The sequence below is a fragment of the Syzygium oleosum genome, unplaced genomic scaffold (genome assembly GCF_021117445.2).
Source record: "Syzygium oleosum isolate NSW1041296 unplaced genomic scaffold, Sole_v2.1 Sole_v2.12, whole genome shotgun sequence".
Lineage (NCBI taxonomy): Eukaryota > Viridiplantae > Streptophyta > Magnoliopsida > Myrtales > Myrtaceae > Syzygium > Syzygium oleosum.
Window position 1 is genome coordinate 4,180,645 of NW_026607496.1, and position 11,937 is coordinate 4,192,581.

General features: G+C 40.5%; 2 protein-coding genes across 5 annotated transcripts; both read right to left on the bottom strand.

The window, feature by feature from the left end:
* Window positions 1-821: 821 nt before the first annotated feature.
* LOC115685169 (receptor like protein 22-like) lies at window positions 822-4,062 on the bottom strand. Its single transcript, XM_030610187.2, has one exon. The coding sequence runs from the start codon at window positions 3,984-3,986 to the stop codon at window positions 822-824; it is 3,165 nt and encodes a 1,054-aa protein (XP_030466047.1). The 5' UTR covers window positions 3,987-4,062.
* Window positions 4,063-8,410: 4,348 nt separating this feature from the next.
* LOC115685170 (transcription factor IIIA-like) lies at window positions 8,411-10,813 on the bottom strand. Of its 4 annotated transcripts, XM_056316501.1 has the most exons (6): window positions 10,632-10,758; window positions 9,926-10,107; window positions 9,521-9,836; window positions 9,206-9,441; window positions 8,934-9,077; window positions 8,411-8,807 (listed from the first exon to the last, which is right to left on the bottom strand). In XM_056316501.1, exons 2-6 carry the CDS (start codon window positions 9,938-9,940, stop codon window positions 8,673-8,675), a joined length of 846 nt encoding a protein of 281 aa, XP_056172476.1. In that variant the 5' UTR covers window positions 9,941-10,107; window positions 10,632-10,758; the 3' UTR covers window positions 8,411-8,672. The 4 variants fall into 4 exon arrangements, with proteins under 4 accessions (XP_056172476.1, XP_056172473.1, XP_056172474.1 ...); XM_056316498.1 differs by lacking the exon at window positions 9,926-10,107 and having other exon boundaries at window positions 10,632-10,813; XM_056316499.1 differs by lacking the exon at window positions 9,926-10,107 and having other exon boundaries at window positions 9,542-9,836; window positions 10,632-10,812.
* Between the last annotated feature and the right edge of the window lie 1,124 nt (window positions 10,814-11,937).

Consider the following 11,937-nt stretch of genomic DNA (forward strand, 5'->3'; position numbering starts at 1 on the left):
CCCGACCATGAATGGTCCGTAACAGCGTTTTGGGATCCCGAGGAAGGGCCGATGGAGCAAGACTCAAAGAGAAGCCCATGGAGTTGGTGGACCTTTTTGTATAGCTAGGCTAATCTACCTGCCACCTGTTCCTTTTTGATGATTATGGTGGATCTAACCCTAGGAGCATAATGCCTGAATTGTACGATTGAATGTTGTAAGTGACGGTCTTCTATTTTTAGGATGTTATTGGTTTGTGTTATTGTTACCCCTCTGTCATATTTTATTGTCTGAGTTGTTTTAAATTCGCTTCCGCTTGCATACTCGTGTGAGTGTTTCTTTTGGGTCGGCGATGCGTTCTGGGACGTCGCGTTCAATATGACCAGCGAAGCGGTGTCGCGAGTCCGTTGGGGTTTGGGGCGTGACAGCCACCAAGTCCTCCACCCCTTCTGGTGTCTCTCCCGATCCCACTTTTGTCTTCTACATTTTTTCTTTCCTTTTTTTTTATAGAATATAATTAATTTTCTTTGATTTTAACATTATTGACTTTTACTTTTTTTTATAACAAGAAAAATATCATCTCAGCATACCACATCTAACATACTCACAGTTATTTAAGGACTTGATTGAGAATTGGGTAGAGTTAGAGGAGTTGATTCCAAAAAGAAAAAAAAAATTGAAGGATCCAATTGGACAAGCAACAAAAGTGTAAATACTCTAGATGCGGATCAATAAACAGTGCGTCTTTTGTAAAGGTGATGGACAATTATGTAGAGAAGAACAAAGGAAAATACTGTTTTTCAAGTTTAATAACTGAACCTCAGCACAAATCTTCATGGACATTAGTGTCTGAATAGCACTTTATCCCAGAATCGATAATAAGCAAACCTCCATGATTTGATAAATGCTAACGGACCACAAAATACCCAGAAACCAACCACGAATCCAAGTGGTATGCCCATGTAAAACCACTTCTTCTTGCTATCATCATTGTCACCATCGTCATTTGTGTCGCTTTGAGTTGGAACACAACCCGCTTCTTCCGTCCCGTTCGTGGCAATTGAGCAAGTTTTCTCGAGCGGAAAGCAACTTGTTTCCAGTGGTGGTCCACACAATCCGGCATTGCCCTCGAAAGAACTTGCTGAAAAGGTGAGAAATTGTTTGACTACTGGGATGCTTCCCTCAAGCTTATTGTATGAAAGGTTCAGGAAGGAAAGAAAATTAAGGTCCGAAAGCTGGGTGGGGATCGTCCCATTAAGGTCGTTGTATGAAAGGTCCAAGGACTCGAGCTGTTGCAAGTGTCCTAGGAATGAAGGAATCGACCCGGAAAATGCATTCTTTGATAAGTTGAGGACATGAAGCGCTTTGAGATCCCCCAGAGTATCAGGTATTGGACCTTCTAAATTGTTGCATGAGAAGTCGATTGAAGTGAAAAGAGTCAAGATCTTCACCAGCTCCACTTGCAGACCTTTGATGGTGACGCTTACCGTGTCCTGATAATAGAGTCCAGAAGCGCGAAGGAATGGATATTGGATATAGTTGAAGTCTGGATCAGCCTTCATAGCCTCCCAAGTTCTGAGGTATTGAGCAGGCAGAGTGCCACTGAAATTGTTGGAAGATACGTCCACAATTTGAAGCATCTTCCAAGTGCCATTAGTCTCTGGACATCCAACCCCTCCGTAGAACTTGTTGGATCGTAAAACAAGGACACGTAAACTTGAAATGCTCTTCAATTGACATGGAAATACGTCATCAATCTGGTTGTTTCCGACGTCTAAAACCTCCAGAGTTCTGCAATTTCCCATTGACTCTGGGAACTTCCCTAGTAATAGATTACTGCTGAGATCCAAAGTCTTCAAACCACATGTTTCGGGGAAATTGAAAATGCTACCATCCAAGGCATTATTTCGCAGATTTAATACCTTGAGAGATTCCATCACTAAGCAATCAGGAATATTCCCCGTCAAATTATTATGAGATAGGTCGAGCACCTCGAGATATTCAGCTTTGCAAATTGATTTTGGGATAAACCCCTGGAAATTGTTATTGGTCAGGGAGAAGAATATTGCCACTGAAAGACTTGTTCCAATAGCAGGCGGAATAACTAAAGTGAAGTTGTTACTCGAGAAGTCCATGTATACAGCAAATGGCGGCAGTGGCAACGTTTGTCCACGGAGCCTGTTCTTGTGGAGGTCAAGAACAAACAGAGTAGAAGTAACATTAGATGACGGTGTTTCAATATTGTCTAGTAGATTAGACGAAAGATTGAGATACACAAGATTTTGAAGCTCCCATATCCATTTTGGTATCTTGCCCTGAATTTGATTGTTAGAGAGGTCTAGAGACACCAATTTGGGTTGTTCAGCCAGGAAATCTGGTAAAGTCCTCAACTGGCAAGAAGCCAACTTTAATGTTGGAATGTTAGGGAATGAAGACACCTGGGAAGCAGTACTTATAGTATTAATGGAAAAACGATTGTAGGAAAGATCCAAATACGAAAGATTTCTCAGCTGTTGAACCAAATTAATATGGAATGAGCCACTGAAATTATTGGAAGAAAGTGAGAGGTACTTGAGCCCTTGGAGTTCCCATATAAACACTGGTAGCTCTCCTCCTATATTGTTGTTGCTCAAATCAAGTGTCTCCAGTTCGTGCAATGTAGCATTAAAAGATGCCTTCACTTGACCAGAAAATTGGTTGTTGGAAAGTTGAAGCTTCTGAATCGATGGAAGTGCGAACAGAGATGAAGGAATACTTCCTTTCAGTAAATTGAATCGCAGGTCGAGAATAAGAAGACTCGAGAGATATTCCCATTGGGTTGAATTAATCTGACCAGTTAGCATATTGTGGGACAAAGTGATTTGTGTCAGATTCTTGGACTTACTGAGTGATGGAATTGAACCAGTAAAATTGTTGAATGAGAAGTCCAAATAGTCTAGTTGCGAGAGATTGGTGAAAGAGCTTGGGATATTTCCATCAAAGCTGCAATTTATCAATTCTATTCTTGACAGATACTTGAGATTACCAATTGATTCTGGGAGCCTCCCATAAATATTCGTGAAACTAAGGACAAGTGTCTGAAGAGAACCATTCTCCGGAAATTCTGGCAAAGAACACCGAAGAAGTTGGTTGAATGATAGGTCAAGGATCTGAAGTGTTTGTACCTGGAAGATTTTTTGAGGAAATTCTCCCTGCAGGCCACAAGAACTGAGATGCAGAGTAGTCAAATTGTGGAAGCGGGCAAAGAACTCCGGGACAGTGGTAGACAGATGATTGCCGCCCAGTTTAATCACTGACAGAAAACGAAGATTCAAGAGGGAAGAGCAAGACTCGATGGGACCTGATAAATAACAATTCATCATGCTCAACACTTGAAGTTTAGGCATCGAAGAAGACAAGGCATTGCACAATTCATTGCCCGTAATAGAGACGTTCACTCCGTCAAGGTACAACTCTCTCAGCTCGATAAGATTCCCAACAAGCGTCTTTAAATTCGGATTCTCGAGTTTCAGTGAAGTGAACCCAGGAAAATAAATCAGGGATACATCAAGAGTAACCAACCTTGTCAAACGTGATATTCCAATTGGAACCTGTCCTGCGAATCCGGCATTTGAAAGATTTAGGTAGACCAAATTGGTGAGATTACTGAACCCAGACAGAATCTCCAAAGATGGGAAGCGGTTGTAAGCCAAATTCAGCCTCTGAAGATTATTGAGCTTGAAAAGACTCGATGAGTCGTTAAGTCCACCAGTGATGCCCTCGAAGCTCAGATCAAGACCCGTGACTTGGCCACCTTCGCAGGTCACGCCGTCCCAAGAATCATTGCTCTGATTCCATTCGATCAATTTCGTGGACAAAGAAGCATTGAAGTTGAGGCTATTCTTCAATTCCAGCAGCAGCAACTTCTGATCACCGAGACACTGGCCCGAGACCAAAACCGTGCCTATGCTGAAGGGGTGGGTATGTGCGAGTATTAAGACCAGCCATAGGAGTAGCAAAATCCTCATTATTTTTCAAGCAGATTAGGAAACACTCGTGCAGTTGAGAGAATAAGGTGTTCTGAGTTCAAGAACTTGAAAGCCTATAAATATTCTTGACGTGGAGAGAAAAAATACTTGGAAGGCAATATTTTTACTCAATCATTCGACTTTATAACGTGTCACAGTCAAGGTCTGTCCATATAATAACAAGGAATTCTATAATATCCATAAATATACTTTTACACTCTTCAAATTGGAGCTTCCAGCTTGTATATGACTAGTGGAACTACTGTGAACAAAGCACCACGTAAGCTAGACCTTACACTAAACAAGGGATATGGATACATCAAACCAGATTTAGGCCATTTTTTTGTTTGGTCGAAGATTGAGGCCATTGACAACTAAATATTTTTGGGTCATTGGTACAAATTTGGGGTATTTAAAAAAGAGTTTGACAAAGTATTGGTGTCACACTGAATAAAGTTTAGGGTTTTTGGTGGATGTAGTGCAATGACAATTGGGTCATTTTGGGTCCATCACACAATACTGAGGAGATTTGTTACACAAAAACAAGTTTATGATATCGGTATGGTAGTTGGTATAGTTATTATGTGAATCAGTTTTCTCTTTATACATCACATTAAGGATGTAGAGATCAATTAAAAGTAAATAGTATAACCGTACCACCAAAATGCACCTATGATGTCCTATTGTGCCCATTAAACAAGTAGATTCAAGAACAGAAATTAAATGATTTACTTATATTTGAATGCAACTTCGATACTGTATTACAGAGTTTGTGAGCAAACACATAAAGAAGGATTTGTGTTCTTATTGGAAGGAAGATGAACATGTACTTCCTTGTGCAAGAATTTCAACGGAGCTGTGTTTGGTCTAAATCTTATCACATGGTATCGTCAATTTGTTGGTCCCCATGGGCGACAATCCAAAGTTGACTTGACTTGCGCATGCAAGTTCATCAAATCACTGGGTTGAGCCAGTGGTCGTCTTCGGTGGCTCTCGACTGTTGATGGAGAAAAGCCAAGACAGAAAAAACAAAGAGCATCCCTTCCCTGTGTATCATTCCCTGCTTTCTACAGTATAAGTCCCCTCATAGAGAAACAGATATTCATTTCGCCCCCATTTGTTGAATAACAGTTTCTCTGATTTCCAGTCTCATGATTCAGAGCTAAACTACTGTTACTGTTCCAAGCTCATCTCCATTAACGCAAATGACAAGGATGTGAGGTTTGATATTGGCTCGAGCTACTTGACCAAGTAATTCAGGCGAGTGGCCAGATACCACCGGCACAAATGGCGCGTGAAAATGGACGGGGATCAAGCGCGAGTACTTTGGCAACCCTTGGTCCGGCTACTGCTTCTTTCATTCTCTTTGTTTTTACCATCATTAAGGCCTTCTTCGTCTCTTATGCATAGTATTTAACTGACCTCAACAACTCAGTTTCAGAAAACATATTTAGAGACATCTTATCAGAGCAATGAAATTTTTGACATGCTCGGTTTCATTTCTCAACATCACTTCAACCGCTACTCGTAATTGGTTTTAGATTGCTTAAAACTTACATCTTCATTGCAGTTAGATCATGTGCCACCACATGGAACTAGTCCATGACAGACACAGAGCATCATATTAACGCTAGGATTTGACATTTCCGGAGAACTTACAGAATATTATTGGAGCCAATCGAAATTAGCAGACCATATTTTTCATACAAAATGACTGTTGACTTGTCATCGGCAGTACTCTCTAGCCAGACCAATGATGAATTGAACCAGTCAACTAGGTCCAACTTCAAGCCCTTGAACTGAGCAGGAATTCGAAAACCTTTCGGGAATTTTCATACCCAAAATTTCCGTGCACCTTCTTAGAAAAGCTGGGAGGACCTTTGGTCCAGTATGGTCCAGTTTGGTGGCGGGTTCACGGTTGAAGAATCTTCATTTTATTCAAACTTGAAGAACTTTCCTACAATAGACAATTATGGAGAGGAAAAACATTGAACTCAGCAACCTACTGCAATCAGGCATAACGACCAAAGTACATGCAATGGTTTTCAGTTGACTTGACTAGAGAATGCAAAATTGTTGTATATAAAAATTCTGCTTACAAATAAAACCGAATTTCTTCTATGGACGGTAATTACGTAACGTCAATAATAAATTCGAAATACCAATGATAAGTAAAAAGTGATCAATAGCTTGTTAATCCGGTTAGCCGTTTGTAATTAGCGATGAAATAACATTTTTACCATTGACAGACTCAATCGGTATATTTCCACTTACTTTTAGATTTTACAAATGGACGTGTAAGTAAATGTTACCAAAGAAATAACAACTTTATCATCCATGAATATGATAGTAGACTAACACTTATTTTTATATTTTACAAGTGGGTGCATAATTGTTTGTAAGTTTCCAATGAAATAACAATCTTAGTATCCACAAACCCAATAATAGAAAACCATTTATCATGACGTGATTTAGTTTTGAGTAGTAAATATATAACTAGAACATTTACGATTATCAGTGATAAATATTGTTCCAAAATATCATCAATATACATTACCAATAAGGAGCGCAAATTTACCATCGCTATTTGAAATTTTCATGAATGGTATTACGCATTTACTGTTGAAAGGAATATTATTTTGTATGAGCCAAACGGAATGTTAAATCGTGACTATTAAACAACTCATCATGATCAAGAAACAAGAAAACAGAGGCCCTTCCCTTGTCTCAACATGGCGAGTTTTCTCTTGAAGTGGTAGTCGCAAGCTCGGAGAGCAAAGAAGGGTGCATTTTGTTACACGAGAAACTCGAAATTAGGAATACATATTCTGAGAAATAATCTCTTATATCCTTTACAAAAATAAATGAATAAATGAAAATATTTCCATCACCCACTAAAATAGTTAGGCATAAATTTTTGTCAATCACGAAAATATTTTCCGTTAATTAACTTTTCTAAAAGACATAACCAATCATTTTTCAAAAAATATTTTTCAAATCCTGAATTTTTTATAAAACAAATGCACCCTGTATTTCAAACAAGAGTACAGAAGCTTCGATGGCATTTTCCTTTTGTGCTACTTTACAGGGCATTGTTCGTGATAGCCACTTTGCAATTTTCTCTTGTTTTCTGGGCTTCAAAGAGGATTATGTTTCTGGACGAGTTTTGTGCTTCGTAAAACAAAATACGGAACACCATCGGCGACGCTCACGAATGCAGTGAATCCTCGCCGATAATCTCGTGGTGGCTGCAAAGCCCTCTGGGACAAAGCTCACATCCATTCAAGCTCTGTACGAAGAGCTCGCAGGTGTCCATGGCCGCAGCCATGGGACCCGATCTGGTCCAGTGGTTGGGGTCGTCCAACCGGACCAGATTCGAGGGAGTAACCATCACAGGGCTCATTGCAGTAGTGACGATGGTCAAACTCACGAACAACTCTTCAAGGGACGATCTCAGGCGATGATCTGAGGAAGACGACTCTATTCTGTTATTCAACCTGTTTCAGTATTTGCATTGGCATTTTTTAGTTTTTTCGTCCCTTAGAACTCCGTTTACTTTCCCATATTTTTTTGGCCAACTTCGTTCAGTTCTTAATTAGTTAATTTTTTAAAATTTCAGAATTAATTAAAACGCCACGTCAGTGCACCACTTAAGCACCGTTTGCCACATCATCCGCCACAGAAAATAGTTTACATTAGGGGTAAGCAAAGTTCCAATTACAGGTTTAGGGGTGAGCAAGGTTCCAATTACAGGTTCCAAGGTATACGGGTTTCGACCGGTAAATTCCAGATAAGTAGAACCTGAAACTTGAAACACTAATTAAGTTTCTTGTGTTTTTTATTGATCTATGTCTTCACGTGATCCTGCAGCATTCATGGCATAACTTTCATTTTATGACTTACTAATGTTTCATTTATTTCGTGTATATAAATATAATTTTTGGTCAATAGATCTTAACAAGTAGTGATCATTAAAAGTGGTGTTCCAAGATACGTAAGGTAGATTTCATGTTTCAAAAAATAATGAACCTATTTCATGGGTGGGTTCCAGGTTAAAATTTGTACGGAAACTAAAATCGTTGATCCCTAGTTTACATGGACAAGATAATGATGGTCACCTTCTTCCCACTCTGTGATTTTTTTTTTGGGAAATTTAGTGACAGTCATTTTTATCCCCTAGTAATGTGGACATGATCTTCCTTCGGATTTGTCCTGACATTTTAATAGAAAGTAGGAAATTTTATGTACTTAAGAAAAATGATTTTTATAGACCATTATTAATTTTCTTTTAAGTATTACCAAATAAAATAGTAGAAATCCGACTTCCAAGCCTTCAACAATCTCAAAGAGGAAAATACCGACCATAACTTTTCAACTGTTCAACGATATATATACCAGAGACAGATCAGTATGAGACCAGTGGATTCTCAATTGAATTTTACTATATATTGCATGATGTACAGCTGACAGTGGCTCAACACAAGAATCTTTTGCTAAGGATTAACTCGCTCTCTTATCTTTATAGACAAAACAATAGCAAACTCTATCAACTATTAACTCCAAATAAGTGACAGGAGGATGATGAGTGAATTTGTCACCTTTGCTTGGCCTCTACGGCAAAAAACCACAGCTCTTGTACATTATAATCGTCAGCTGCTGCGGAGCGCTGCCAAGAGACTTCAGCCACTAATCCGAAAGGAAATCTAGCTCATTGGGTAGAGTAACTCTCTTTCGCAGTAGTGACTCGATCGTCGGACATTTCCTCTTTCTCCCGCCTCTGGGCCTGGATCGAAATTGCTCATCTAACTCCTCAAAATCACCCTGAACCCAAGGAGCCAATTTGCTAGGCATTAGGATCATCCAACTCTCATGTTATAAAAAGCTGGATTTCAACAGCAGTAAATATTTGAATTTCAATAATTGAGAGAATGAGAGAATAGGGCTCACTGGAATGTAAACATGGCAACCAGTTTTCTCATGATGGTCTCTCACGTGCTTATACGCAAACTTCTTGCCACAATCCCTGTAGCTGCAAACAAATGGCCTCACCTCAAGATGAACAGCCTTCACATGCTGACGTAAATTTGATTTCTGTCAACAAGAAAAAACATCAGCTAATGTACACTCAGCAGCCACAAGATAAAAGAATTCGAGCTTCAAAGTTCCAAACAATTATAGTCCATGCACAGTCAGAAACTTTATAGGTGACTGCATCTTACTGTTGAAAAAATGCGGAGACAACCCTCAACATCGCATCTGAATGCTTCTGAATCAGCCGAATTTTTCTTCTCATGCGTGCGGAGATGCCGTAGGATATTATTCCTCAACTGCTTAGTCCCACATATGTCGCAATTGACTAATTGGTGAGCGGACTGCAGGTGCTCCTTCAGATAGTCTACAGTGCTGAAGTATTTCATGCACTCACAACAGAAAGCCTCCACAGTTTCCAGTTTGACTGCAGCAGTTGAAATGACATTATTATCAAATGAGCACATTAAACACCTCATAGATATCATTCGGCTTCGCCAACACACCTTCATAATTAATTGACTTACCATGAGAATCCTCATGCTTTTGCAACTTTGATGCAAACTTGAAAACCTTTCCACACCCAACCTCCGGACAAACATGCTGCTTCAGACTCTTAAATTCACCAGATGTCGATGGTAGCTCGTCATTATGAATTTCATTCACGTGCCTCTTCATGTTCCCTTGATATGCAAATGACTTATTGCAACCAACAACAGGACAGCTGAAAATCTTGCCTTTATGCTGAAGAAAGTGATGAGCCAAATGGTCATTTCTCCTATAGCTGGCAGGGCAATCCTCTATAGAACACTTGAAAGGCCTCTGCAAATGAATTTAGCATATTGACACATAGACACAGAGCATACCAAATCTCTAGATATCAACAGAACAAAACAAACGATGCTTCAAACCTCAAAATAGAACATGCGTGACCGAGGCTGACTTGAAGGATCTTCTCAGGTGGTCCCCCGACCTGATACTAGTCCAATCAAGATACAAGAATGCAGCCCCTTGCATTTTGGAGTTCTTTTCTGTGGGATCCTATGCTTCACGCCATTATATATCACAATCAGATGAGCCAACATGCTTTATCCTGCAAGGTCTTGATTTCGGCATAGGTAAACTCGCTGTAGACAAATGCAAAAGAACAAAACAGCTTCATTTTTCAACCAAAATTAAAACGTTTCTATCATAGAAATCTATTTGGGAAACCACACCACAATAAAAGATTGATGCTTTCTCATAGGTGCTTCCATGTGATGATGCTCCAGAAGTTCACGGCACTATGTTTATAGGTGATCACCATTCCACAGCCCAGAAAAGCATGTACATCCCAAACGCTAATATTCGAATTGCCGTTTCCGACACTCCTCATTAGAAGTTGTAATGCGAAAAGTTTAAAAGCAAAGACCACAACCGAGCATTGTACATCAAAACCATCTGTTCAACAAGACCAACACGGAGTGCCTAATCCTATGTGATCAGAACCTCTCCCCTTTACAAACTGTACCTCACCGTCCAAACTCGACTGAAATTTTCAAGGTACTTGCTTTCACGTTGCACTATCAAGAACAACAAAAGAACTCCGGTGAGGCAAACAGAGAGAGCTCGACATACCTCGAGCGAATGGCCCTGCATATGCTGCTTCAAGTAGGCGGGCTTCTTAAACGTGGCGCCGCATTCTTGGCAGGTATTAGCCTTCCCTCCGTCCTTCCCCTCGACCCCTCGAGCCATTGCCGCTTCCATCTCCTCCTGATAAAGACCCAAAGCAACACGAAAAAAAACCAGTTCAGATCAGTTCCGCAACGCAAAACCAGTAAATTGCCTCGACCGAACTAATTGATAATCGCATCGCGGCATCAGAACTCGCGAGCCCAAAACGAACCCAGCTGCTCAGGAAGCATCGGAAACAAATGATATTTATATATGGGATCGGTATTGTCCTGGGCCTAACTTGACTGGGCTCAAAGCTATGATCATTTTGGGCCCAAATTAGGCCCGGCCCAATAAGCTTTTAACAGAACGAAATCAGATCTGCGAACAGGAAGCTGCGAACAGGAAGCTGCTTACATTCGCGATTGTTGCGTACATTCAACACGAGCGTGAAGATGTATAGAGAGAGTTACCGTGAGGTTTCGTTGCAGAGATTGCCGAGGTAGATTTTCGCAGGAATGTATTCGGCCATTGTGAAAACATCAGAACTCAAATCAATTAATATCAACTTAATCTATGTCAGCATATTTTCGGATTGAGGAAAATGATGAAACTAATTCGCATTGAAATCTCATAGACATTCCGTGGAATAGATTGCAGTCAATCGATTAAGGAGCAGATTTTTTGCGATTTCAAGCTCGTGTTTGTGACCATACGCAAATGAAATCAACATGCGAAGTTCAGAATCAAACACGCAGCTCTAACATGACCGATCCTAATTGAAACAAAAGGAGCTCCACATTCGATTCACCTTCGCCAGAATCATAGCATGAGGGAGAATCGGAGATTACCTTGTTGATGAAGCCAAGCTAAGTCCAATCAACTATCGAGAGCTCTCATGATTGTTGTCAGATAAACCGAAGACCCGTCGAAGAGCTTCAAGCGAGTTTTGGCCACTTCGATCTTCATGGCCGCGAAACAGAGTTGAACAAGGGTCTTCTCGGGGGAGGCCGCGGTCCGGCGATGGCTACGTCGCCTTGGGCGCAGTGATGAGCTAGAAACGAGAAAGAAGTCTCTGGAAATCGATTCCCTGAGGGAAATTTTATCGTGGAATCTCTCTCAAAAGTGTACTCCGCAATTGTTTCGAACTCAATCCGTGCGGAGGCGCGTCTCTCTCTACTGCGCGAGCGACGATCGGCAACAAGGTTGTAGCGGTCGAAGTTGGGGACTAGCGGCAATGGAGAAGGAACCGATCTCTGTTTATATCTCG